This window comes from Hyaena hyaena, unplaced genomic scaffold (genome assembly GCF_003009895.1).
Source record: "Hyaena hyaena isolate Hyena2069 unplaced genomic scaffold, ASM300989v1 scaffold_14, whole genome shotgun sequence".
Taxonomy (NCBI): Eukaryota; Metazoa; Chordata; class Mammalia; order Carnivora; family Hyaenidae; genus Hyaena; species Hyaena hyaena.
This window is the reverse complement of record NW_024080646.1, coordinates 3902798-3915311: the sequence shown is the minus strand read 5'-3', so window position 1 is coordinate 3915311 and position 12514 is coordinate 3902798. Positions and strand designations below refer to the sequence as shown.

The window sequence follows — 12514 nt, the reverse complement described above, 5'->3', positions numbered from 1 at the left end:
GCCACTGAATTTAAAGGAATAAGTGGGTATCTGGTGTTTGGGATTTTTTTCTCTTTAAGGAATCCAGACCTTAAGTTTTTGTGTGTGTGTGTGTGTGTGTGTGTGTGTGTGTGTGTGTGTGAGAGAGAGAGAGAGAGAGAGAGAGAGAGAGAGAGAGAGAGAATTTAACCACATTCAACTCCTGAAGAGAGTATCAAATCCTGGGCACCTGGCTGGCTGATTCGGTAGAACATGTGACTCTCGATCTTGGGATTGTGAATTCAAGCCCCACATCGGGCATACAGATTACTTTTTAAAAATTCTCATAAATATATAGAAAGATATATTTGATACATTTGAATTTGGTTATTTTTCAAATAAGCACCTTTCTTTTCTGGTGGAGAAACAGCTGGATGCAGCTTTTTGACAGAGGAATTATCCAATTGTGTTTTTTTGTGAATGGACCTATTTTTCCAGGGTGAACACCCTGGCCTCGATTTTGGACGAGAGCCTGTGAGGTCCCAGGCTGCCTGTAAGGGCCTCGTGTGTTCACCAGGGGATTCGCTTGGCATTTGCAGCTGGAGTGCTGGCCACACTGTTCTTGGAGGGCATGCAAGGCAGCCCCAAATGCAGGAGGCGATTGGGGGTTATGAATGAAATTCCTTGGAGGTAGTCCCATGGATTCCCCCTTGAATATGAGCCCCTTGAGGACAGGAGTCCAGCCTGGGTCGGCTGTGTGTTCCCCGCAGATCGGGCTCACAGTTGGTATGGGTCAGCACAGGGTGTGCTGAGAAAATGCACACACCTGGCCTTTGCTGGGGTCTTGGGTTGTATCTTTGCTCCTCAGAGAGCCAACCCCAGAACTTCTCAGTGGACCTCTGTTAGGATTATTGCAGGAGGGGAGGCTTTGAGGTTGCTCTGTTACCCACCCTGGTTGTACATTGTGCAGAACATGAAAATGTCTATTTACTGGCCGTCTGAAAGTGCTATTCCACAGAAGAAGGCTCAGAGTTGAACAGAATTTGTTGAGATTTCCAGCGTCTGAAGCCTATCCTTTATTTCTGCTTGTGATAAGTTAGGTCTAATAATAGTTTAGGTATACATGCTTAATATTTGACTTTTGATTTTAAAAGAACATTATCCAGAGATAAACAGACTAAATACTTCAGTGACTCCCTTCTAGCTGTGGAGGAGACACTGGTGTTAAGTGAGAACAGTGCATGGAGGCGGGAAGGGGATGGGGGTGTGGGGGTTTGGGGGTGCTAATTTGATAGGTGACCATTGCATCGGCAAAGGTAGCATGTAGTTATGCTTAGAGGGCGTAGGTGTTGAAGGAGCATGTGCTGTGGGTAGGCTCAGGCACAAGGCATTTTGGGTGACCCTGCTACTGGCTGCGGTTGGAGGAGGGACCAGAGCTAGGATAGCCAGCCTTATCCTAGCCAGTTGGGCTGGGGGGAGGGCGTTGGGGGGGGGTGTCAAATCAGGTCAGAGTACAGCCTCAGTCCAGGGGAACTGGAGTGTCATCAAAATCTAGTAGCTACTAATCACTTTTTGTCCTGTGCTAGGGACTCTGTTATTTTCCTTGTCCTGTTTCACGTAGGCCCAAAGATTAAGGAGTTTTCTAAATATCCAGAGCCCCTGAGCCCAAGGACTGAAATCTGAGTTCATCTGACTGAGAGTGCATGGTCCTTGTAAAATTGCACCTGCCTCTGGATGGGGAATGCAAGGCCCCTGATCCCAAGAGCTGTGTTGTGTGGGGATATAACTGGACATTTGAACTGTACCAGCCTGGGACTCTGTACCAAGCAGACCTAGCACCAGGAAGGGCTGTGCTTCGTCTGGACACGTCAAAGTCACAGCTGCAAGGTGCTGTCACAGGGGTCCTGGGGTAGCTGAGTCCCTGCAGTTACAGAGCTGTGCAGAACAGCCCCACTTCCTAATGAATTGGCCACCTGTAAGCTATAAAATCAGTTCCCATCTCCTTCAGCCCCTGTGCACGCCTCTCAGGTAAGACCGTTGTCTCCTCACAATCATTGCCTCAGGCCTGGCTGACTGTTAGAAATCTGGGAATATGATGGAAATGGAAATTCACTGTAAGTTAATTGCAGAGTGACACTGCAGATCTTGCAAAAGGTCTAGCGTGTCATGAAGACACTGAAGGTAATGTTATAGTACTCTTAGTACTCCCAGATTGACAATGAAGATCTGAGAGAATGCCAGTTTACCATTGAAGAACAAAGACTATTCTAGATGACTGTTTTAGAAAGGATTGGATACCAAAAGATTAAGAAAGGGTCTTCAAAAATTGATGAAGCCCTTGAATATCAGTTTGCAAAAATGACCTTTCTGATTGTCTTACTAAAAATAAAACATAAAGCAAAAGGTAGTTGGTCAGAAAAAGAAAACACAAAACAGAAGTTAAAACATTTGTTTCATTTTTTTGTTGTTCTTAGGACAAATTAGAACATGGCTATAGTTGCATATTCTTAACCTAATTTTATAAAATATAGTATAAAATGAGTTTATCCTTCTCATTTTAGTCCCCCTTTTTTCAAGGTAAAGACCCAGTCAGATTTTTTTCTATCCACCCTCCTCAGCCAAATCATTTACTATGAAATGATGGTCTTTGTTCAAATGGATTAATTGTAAAGGTACCAGCCACCATGCAAACCTGGCCCCTATACCAGGTATTCTCAGTTAACTAGGACCTGTTCTTATTTTAATCTGGCAAAAGAAACTAGATTAAGGAGGTTTTAGCAGATGGTTTACAATTCTTTAGGAGCCCGGAAGAGTCCATATTTTGCCTAATCATGTCCTGATAGCTCTTCTACTTGGTGTCTGAGAAACTCTCCCAAAGGAGTAATGTCTTCTAGAGACCACAAATTTTTTTTAAATCACATCCTAATGATTTTCATATTTTATTTAATATGATTTTTAAAATGAATATTTATCAGTTAACCTGGTTCAGACCACTGATATTTGAATAGATAACAGTATTATCTAATGCTTTAGAAAAACTGCACACAGTATCCAAGTTATATACTGTAAGAGGCACCTTGTCTTTTTTTTTGAGAAAATTGTAGCATAAAAGGATCAGTCATTTCCCTGAGGATTACAAAGGGGCTCTATTAACCAGGGAGAATGCTCCGGATTCAACAAGGCAAGATGGCCCAGGCTAGGAACATGGCAGCCTCTTTAAGACAGTTCTTGTCCAGTCTTTTAAAAAAAAAATTTTAGAACAGTTTCAGATATACAGAAATTCTTGCTCTATTTTACAATGCGGTTTTAACTCCTAGGTTTTTTCCTCTTTCTGCAGACGACGCCTCATTTCCCAGAGATCATCCTTGGAAACCCTGGAAGATATTGAGGAGAATGCCCCTCTACGAAGGTAAGTTTTTACTGTTGCACGTAAATGGCCTGCAGTATAATACGGCAAAGTTTGATTTTTTTTTTGGTCCATGTCTACAGAATTAAATTTTTATTTTATTTTATTTTTAAAACATCTTTTAACGTTTATTTATTATTGAGAGACAGAGATAGAGTATGGGCATGGGAGGGGCAGAGAGAGAGAGAGAGGGAGACACAGAATCCAAAGCAGGCTCTGGGCTCTAAGCTGTCAGCACAGAGCCCAATGCAGGGCTTGAACTCACAAACCGGGAGATCATGGCCTGAGCTGATGTCGGACACATAACTGACTGAGCCACCCAGGTACCCCCAGAATTAAATTTTTAAAATAATGGCCTCTGTGCTCGCTTCGGCAGCACATATACTAAAATAATGGCCTCATCCCCAGACTCATACTTTGGAAATCCCAACCCTGAGGACCATTAGAGCACTATAAAGTCTCAGTTATGTATGGGAAAAGCCCAGTTTGCATGTGGATTTGGGTGCTGTTTCCTTTTCAATTTGAAAGCTAATGCTTGATGAAGACAAGCCCATCATTGTCTCAGCTTTCTTATGTTCAGTGACACACACAGTAATCACAGTCCTGGACTTCATTAGCAGGTGCCCACCATATGACTCCATCAGTAGTTGCTGGGGAAACTCAATTAGGATAGCTCTGGGGGCTTCCTTGGGGCTGAAAGTGATTTTTCCATTGGGATTAGAAAGATGCTTGCGAGGCATCTGTGCTTGGGTGACAGCAGTTGCTGAGCTGTGCTATGCCTCCTGCAGCTTTCCTTCCTCTAATCCTGCACCTTACCAATGACCCCCTTCTGTGTCTTAGTTCCCTATCCCTCCTTGAGTGGAGAAGACCGTATTCACACAGCACATCTCCTTCCATCCTTGCGGCAGTGGATCTGAGTTGGTTGTGGGGGTACTCCTGCCCCCCGAAGGAGGTCAGGCAGCATAGGACCCGGTGGCTTCACAGGGCATGCGCCAAGGCTTCACAGGGCATGCGCGGCTGGCGCAGAGGGAGGCCCGCGGGAGAACGTGCGATCCCATTGGCTCGCACCAGCTTCCGGAATCCACGTCGGCCCACCTTTTGCTTTAGGGCCCTGACCGCACTAGGGAGTGCGGGCGCCCGGGAAGGTGGTGGCATGGGTCTCACCCTGGAGCCGGCCCCTTTCCCGCCTGATGCTTCACTCCCGGGTTAGTCCTGTCCACAGACCGCCTGGATGGAATATGGCACGTAGACAGATGGGGGAGCTGATCCAAAGTGTTGGGTGACTGAGTCTCACCGGTGATGTCATCCCAAAGAGAAAGTCAGGGCCACTTTTGAAGTGTTTGTGGAAAAGTACGTAACATCTGGGATCATCTTAGGGTGAGTGTGGGGCTTTGGGATTAATGGGGCTTGGGTGTACATGTTCTTCTATCCCTCGCTATTAAATGTTGGGAGAAGCTTGTTCCTGAAGTAGCCCTACAAAAAGTTGCATGAGAAGTCCACTTAGGGAGCTGGCTCTGGGCCAGAGTAATCCCCGAGAGTGGAGGAGAGAGGTTCTCAGGAGGCACTGAGCGGCTTTGGCATTTGGGCAGGTAAGGTCACTCCTGCCACAAAAGGGGAATTCAGTGAATAGCACTGAAGAGCTCTTGGTGTTTCGAGAGTCTCTGAGAAGCCTCGGTGAAAGCAGTGTGATAGTTGTGAGTCAAGGAAAACCAGGTAAAAAATGTTACTCCGTCCTCTGGGATTCCAGGTGGTTACGCAGGGGTGGGGGAGGGCCAGGAGGAACTACCTGCTGTTTCTGGTCACGTGCCACTTGGTCACCTCTGTACCACATTTGAGCACACTAAAAAGGGCTTATTTGCCTTAACTATAACTTCATCCAGTTCTTACTTATAGAATACTATACTTAATTTCCAAAAACGCTTGTGGTAAATATAAAATTCAAAAAACAAGTCTGAAACCAAAGGATTTGGGCAGTTTGAGAAGTTTATTTTCCCTAATAGACCTTTCTTTTCCAAATTAAAGAAAAAAAGTTCTAATATTTACTTAGAAACGATGAACACTGGGTGAGGTATGGAATTGTTGAATCAGTATATTGTACATGTGAAGCTAATGTAACAGTGTAGGTTAACTTTACTAGAATTAAAACTAACTTACAAATGTATTTATTTCTAGGGAATAAAATTGACATGGGATAGCAGAGGGATGTTAGTTCAGGAGTCAGGGGACCTGAATTCTTGGTCTGATCCTTCTAACTAACTGGTTGCATGGCCTTGGACATTTTATTTAGCTTCTCTGGGGCCTCAGTTTTCCCATCTATAAAACGGGAGGGGCAGATTGATCTCTGAGGTTCTCTCCAGCTCCCAGTTTTGTGAAATGAATGTACCAGTAATGACAATGAAATGTTTTGGGAACTGTGGGGGCGGAAGGCTATTATATGAGCCCAACTTGGCTTTTAAACTCAGCACATTGAATAAATGGCTGCGAGGCATCTATTAAAATCTTTTGCATAATTAAGTGTATCCTGTAATCAGTGCTAACAAGAAAGCTAATCTTTCATTAAATTAGTTTTTAATTTCATTCTATACTAATTTAATTTTACATCACTTAAGATGTATGTTTTTAAATGGGTAGTGAAATTAATTCGTTCTTTGCTTAACCTGCACCAAGCTGAGTGCTTGGTCTTCCAGTTTCCTTGGCAATTGTTGCTAATGCCACAGTTCTCTTTTAAAACATTTCTTAGATTCCCTGGTGGCTTAGTTGACTGCTTTAAAACATGCAAGACAACAAACAACTTGCTGAAGGAGGGGCTGGATTAATCGCATATGCCCTTAAAATTGGGTGCTGATACGGTTATCTTTTTCAAAGTCTTTGCTTGTCTCTTGCACATCCCAGTTTGCTAATAAGTTAGTGTCCTGCATCTACCTAGAGTGAAGTAAGCATTCACAGAGTGTTTAGACTGAGGAGTTTTCCACCTGCCTGGTGGTTACCTGGTTCCCTAGTATTAAGGACTTGGAACATTGCTACCAGGGGACCAGGAAAACCTCAGTTCAGTGGTGGTAAATGTGGCAGCCACCTCCACCATCTCCTGTTTTCCAGCCTGTCTCGGTTGATGGGTGTTGGCTGCTGCACCAATAAGTGTTAGCTGGTGCCGCCTCCTTCCCCTGTGAGTGCCAGAGCCACCTGTGGCCCTTTTGCCAACTTCCTAGCAGAAGGCCAGGGAATTTTGTGCACAAACCTGAAGGGTAACAAACAGCTCTTCTTTTTGCAGGCATGGGAGGCAGAGAGAAGCTCAGTCTTCTGTCCTTTGGGCTGGGATCTGTACCAGCTTCCTGCTGTGGGGGGCGGGAGTACCTATCTGCTACCCCTTGGCCCACTACCCTCCATCTGGGTGGCTCAGGAGACTCTTGGGAGGAAGCAGGATAAGGGTGTGAGGACACTCCTGGACCCTTAGGCCCTGTCCAGAAATCAATGGAAGCATAGCCTTCTGTTTGCAGAGATTCTCCTCTCTCCAGTGGCTACATGTCTCTGTAACCTTCTGCAGTGTGTGTGAGAGATAGTTGGGGGCCCTGGATGGCCTGCAGCCTTAAACAGTCATTTTGGAGATAGAACTAAGGCAGTTTAGGGTCCTGGGTCTGCTTCTAGGAAGCTGCGCAAAGAAGGCAGAGTGAGGCTTCATATATGGCCTTGAACCTCAGTAAGACTAACTTTGGGACCCTAGAGTAGGAAGGGGGATGGATGGATGCTGTATATTCAAACCCTGTCTGAAGGCCACAGGAAGCATCTCCTAGATACAGGTATTTAAAAGAATCTGTCTTAAACCAAGAATTCATGACCCTTAGTCACAGCTGCAATTTTAAGAATATGGGAAGCAAATAATAACAAAATATACATCCTTTGTGGCTAATGGTCAGTTAATAACCATAGCACTGAAATTTGTCTGCGACTGTTTACATGTGTATACACACGTATGAATGTGAAAGCTTGTATTTGGATGTGTCACCTGACAGTTGATGACTCTCTTATATGTATTGTTAACATTTAATCCTCACAACAACGCCAAGAGGGATCTGAAATATTACTAGTGATAGGTCAGGGTGCGGACTTAGAGGTGAGTTTGGGGCTAGAAGAAGGGAAGACTGTGTTCTGAAGTGTCTTGTGGGGTCACACGGGCTCAGAGGACTCTGATGTAGTGGACCCTGCCCTGATGTAGTGCATGTGCCTTGTGAGGCCTCATGTAGACCCAAGGACTGGGGAACCCTGTTTTCCTGGTGAAAGCTACCAGATATCTGATCCCATGTCTCTGCTTTAGCTTGTACTCATTCACCTCAGTATGATGTTTTTGTTTAATTAAATGGGGAGGGGGGGGGATCATTCTCAGCACTCTCAGGGAATGGCTGGCCCTTACTAGAGGGTAGCTAAAGGGGCTTAGAGGCTTGTATGCCTAAGGTCTGGACCAGGGACAGCTTCCAGTTTCCCTTGAGCTGGGCCCTTGGAGTGGGTATACAGGTCTGTGAGCTTGCCCGTTCCCCAGTCCTATACCCCAGCAGGTCCCCACATGCCCCCTGCCCTCAACTGTACGTCCTTGTTGGGTCATCTCATTAGCCTTAACTGAAGCCTCAAAGTTCAGAACTGACTGAACTTATCTGATGGCCCCAGTCCAGACCTCAGTGTGGCTTTGGGAAGCCAGGTACTGCTACTCCAAAATTCACTCTTGAAGCATAAGGTCCCCGGTACCCACGCCCCATGGCAGGAGCCAGCCCTTGGGGCCCATGGGCAGAGAGGTTTGAGTAAGACAAAAATTTGGTAGCAAAAACCCAAATGGAAACATCACAGCTCCCTTTCTCAAGACCTGACCAAATTTCAGACTCCTGTTTGTTGATTTTTTTTTTTTTTTTAATGGCTCTCTTTCTTGTTGCGGTTGCCAGGTGAACTTTGAAAAATATGTAGACAAATAAGATCTTCTTAGCCCGTGGTCTGTTCTGTTGTTAGTCCTGTAGTGCAAGCAAGTGTCAAATATTCCAGGAAAAAAATAATTGGAATCCAAGTCATTTTGTTCAACAAATATTCATTTACAATTTATCTTGAAAAAAGAAAGAAAGAAAACAGCCACTAGCTGGGTCTGTGACCTCATTCAGAGTAAAGCCGTGACTTCCAGGCACAGTCAAGTTCAGCATTGAAGCCGCTGTTCAGTTGGCCCAGGCCAGAGTTTTGCTACAGAAGAAAAATGATTTGGCGTTGTTTTTAAGCTGAATTTTCCAATGTTTTTCTTCCCCCTCTAAATTCTTTAAATTTACCATTTTCTGTTCCTATTACCTGTGTTGATACAGGAGGATTCTTTTTAAGATGACAAGAAAGAATAATGACTTTGGAATCTGTGTAGGTTATGTTATCGTAACTGAGGACGATAGTTTTCATTAGTTGGCTTTCCAGAGACCCATATAAATTACTATCAGGATTATCAAGGAAGTTGTCTTTCATTGGGTTGTTGTTGTTGTTGTTGTTGTTTTTAAAGCTTCCTTGCTTCCAGCAGAATTGTCCTCATTATCCTTGGGGGTGATTCAAACTATTTGTCTGGTCTTCCTTCCTGTCTTTGTGCAGAGATGTCTCAGCTGTCCTGCAGGCAACTGACCGGGTTTTTGAAATGACTTTATTTTTCAGATGTCGAACTCTCTCAGGTTCGCCTAGACCAAAGAACTTTAAGAAGATTCATTTTATCAAGAACATGCGGCAGCACGATACCAGGAATGGCAGGTACCACTGTGACAAAGCGCTGCCCCGCCAGCCTGCCTGTTGTGGGAGGGGAGGGAGGGTCTATCGAGGATGGGAGGGGGGTCCATTTGAATGGCCAGACAGACTCCCCCCGCCCCTGCAACCTTCCCAGGCTCTTTCCACCCCACTCCCACCAGAATCGTCCAGAGAAGTTGATAGAAAATAATGCTCCTTGGTAGCACCCAGCGGCTTGGTAAGAGTTCTAGGCTAACCACAAATGCAATATTGAATAACACTCAAATATATTTTTATGGAAAATTGAAAACATTGCTTTTTTTTTTTTCCTGCTTTGTTGGACCTTGTTTTCTTTCTTTCTTTTTTTTTTTTTTTTTTTTTTTTTTTGGCCACAAGGGCTACATGCTCTGGTCTGTAAATATCTCACCAGATCTGTGCCTGAACTTGGTTTTGGTGTTGGCTTTGCTGACTCTCCTTAGGAGAGCAGAATGACACCTTTGCCAACAGGTTCTCTTTAGGCCCCAATTCGAAAGCCTGGGCCTGCTGGCACCTGGAGCACGCGTTTCTCCAGCTCTTCCATTGCTCTTTTGGAAAGTGCCATTAAATGAAAATTACGGTGATTGAAATTCACATAACCTTGATATTAAAACTCCTGGTGACAAATAGATCAGAATTCTTATTGCTGGCGTGCTGATGACTGAGTAGCTAAGTTCGTTCATGGCAGCCTGACAGCAGCATGGTGACAACTCCCAGACCTCTGAGTGTCCCTGATGCCCTGTACCTTTTAGGAATGCCTCCCTCCCCACCGACCTGGGACCTGGAGAGTGGTTTCTCTTGAATGGGAGAATTAGAGACATCGCCCCAGAGCACAGATCCTGCCACAAAGACCATTTTGTGTTACTGCCTCCTGATACACAAAACCATAATGGGCCCCGCTAATAATCTCTAATCCATACCAAATGCAAATTGCTAAACAAGTCTTTAGTTAGACTTGTGGAATGACTGAGGCCCAGCATACCTGTGTGTAATTTGGTGTAAACAATACTGTGTAACACCCGAAATGACATTGATGATTATAGTTTTTAAAGACTTGTTTTCGTGAAGTTAGTATCTGTTTTTTCTAACTGACTTAAATAGGAAACATAATTTTACAGCTCTTCAGTGGTTTCAGAATAGCAGAACTGAACTCTCTCGTCAAATAATATTTGTGTAATCAGTGTATATTCCTATTTTAAATACAGAGCTTTTAGTGAAAATACACCCAGCTGTCCTTGGTTGCAAAGAATGCTCTCAATTTCTCTCACTGCATCTCACCCTCACGCTTACTGTGCCTTATTCCTTTGACCATAGTGTTTTATTCTTCCTTTGAGGCTCTTAACTGAACTTAAACCTCAGTCATGCCACTTTTAGTATAATTGCTCATCATTTATTTACAGTTGTGTTTTTCTCATAATCTCTTTAACCATAAAATAAACATAGATAGCCTTTAATTCCTAAATCCGATTAAGACCAAGCCAAAGGAACGTGCCAGACTGGTAGGATAGCCTTCCCACCTCTCACAGCACGGATGCTGTCGAGGGTACAGAGGCAGCGGGCCACCTGGCCTGGCACAGTAGTGACAAGACATAGTTAATAAAACACGTGGGCTGATGGGACTGCCAGCGTGCATGATAGAGCCGGCCTTCCCGGCACACCCTTGACCCAGGAACAACATAAACAGTGCAGAAAGCATGCAGTTGCTAGCAGTTTTGCTGGGGAGTTTTCAGAGGGAGCCGGGAAGCATTATGGGCTTATCTGAAGATCTGAGCACTGGAATTTGGGGCAAGAAAGCAAGCTGAGAGCTGTTGTGGGCCCACAGACTGTGGGCTGTGCCACAGCCCTATGTGTCAGCCCAGGTGAGAGCTGCTTTCCTGTGCCAGAGGGAGATGAGAGGGGGCTCTCCCTCCTTCCTCTGGGTTGTTAGCAAGGATGGATCGGCCTTAGATGGATGAAAGAAAGAACTGGAGAGAACACCAAGAAGAAAATACAGTTTCTGAGGTGATAGAAGGAAATTGTGATTGAGAGCTGATGAATAGGAGGGTGTGACCAGCCTTTTGAGAACAGAAAGGAGAGTTGCCCCCACCACAGCCGGGCAGCAGGCATGAGATCGTCCTGGCGGAGGGACATGGGGACGAGCTCTGGTCCAGCGGCGGTGGAGAGGAGAGCTCCTGCTCCTGCTCTGGGAAGGGAGGGACTGCTGCATCGGCTAGGGTCTCCGGACCTCCCACCTCCCATGCACCGAGGTGCATGCACAACACTGCACAAGAGGGTGCATCCCTGCAGCGAGGTGTCCTGCCTCCTCTTGTAATCGAGGAAAGAGACTGAGAAGGGGCCTGCAGAGTTCCCAGGCCCGGTCCCTCAGCAGTTCCCACTCAAGGCTGCACCAGCTCCCCCGAGTCCCCTTGTGACCACCGACTAGCACAGACCAGCCTCTCAGGACTGCAGCCGGATCCGGGACCCACTTGCTGCTCTGGAACTGAAGACCTTGGTGTTGAGGCTGCTCTGTCCCCAAGCCCGCTGACCATGAGACCAAGATACCAGTATGGAGGGGCATTTGGGCTCCTGGCTCAGCAAGGACCAGTGCAGCCAACCCCAGGAAAGAAGAGCATTTTTTTTGTGAGACTCCATGCCCAACCTGTGTGTATGAAGCACAATGTTAGATAGGAAGGAGAAAAAAATCATAAAAGCTGAGAACCAAGTATGATAAAAGACCATAGTTGCATCCAACCCAAGTAGGTATAATGATCAGTGATATCAGGGTTACCACTTGGAAACAAACCTTGGGGTCTTGACCAGCTTCGTGTTCTCCCACCTCTCTCTGTGACGTTAGAAGAATCTGTACTGACATGGGAAGTAGAGGTGAGCACCTTCAATGGAAGATGTGGTTCTGATGGAAGATGAAATCTACTTTAATGAAAAACTACCTTCACCTTCTTCATAATCCGTGGATTCTGTGTGACTGGCCTTGGGCTGCTGCTGGAAGGCTTTGTGTGTGGATAAAGTGCAGAGCACCAAGCTCAGGGTGTTTTGGGGTCATGCTGCAGACCCTTAAGCGAGGTGGGGCTGAGAAGGATGGAGCATAGGCATAGGTTACAGACCCAGTGATGGAAGCTTCAGCTCCCATTGGGACCACATACTATCACGAGTTCTTTACCCGCCCTGCATGGTGCTTCGGCTCCTGGCAGGTAGGGGAAGCCGTCAGGGGACTGCTGTGCTCTTTCACCTCTGTGGTAACACAAAGACAGGTTGGTGATGGGAAAGTTGTGTTGGACTTGATGTTTGTGAAAAGCAGTGCTTGGCTGGGTTTTAGAAAGACAGATCTCAGAACATTCAGACTATGAAGTTAATTCTGGCAGCTGCAACCACATGTCCAAAAGAGATTTTAAA

The 12514-nt window shown here is 45.5% G+C and overlaps 1 protein-coding gene across 3 annotated transcripts in view; it reads left to right on the top strand.

Annotated features, from left to right (window-relative positions):
• CABLES1 (Cdk5 and Abl enzyme substrate 1) overlaps positions 1-12514 on the top strand; it is a 120060-nt gene that overhangs the window by 53163 nt on the left and 54383 nt on the right. For 2 of the 3 annotated variants that reach the window (XM_039217776.1, XM_039217771.1), the window contains exons 2-3: positions 3296-3367; positions 9023-9115. In XM_039217776.1, the coding sequence (XP_039073707.1) occupies positions 9087-9115 (29 nt within the window). In that variant the 5' untranslated portion in view covers positions 3296-3367; positions 9023-9086. Of the gene's footprint in view, positions 1-3295; positions 3368-4471; positions 4742-9022; positions 9116-12514 lie in introns of those variants that run through there. The other variant, XM_039217782.1, reaches the window with a different exon arrangement.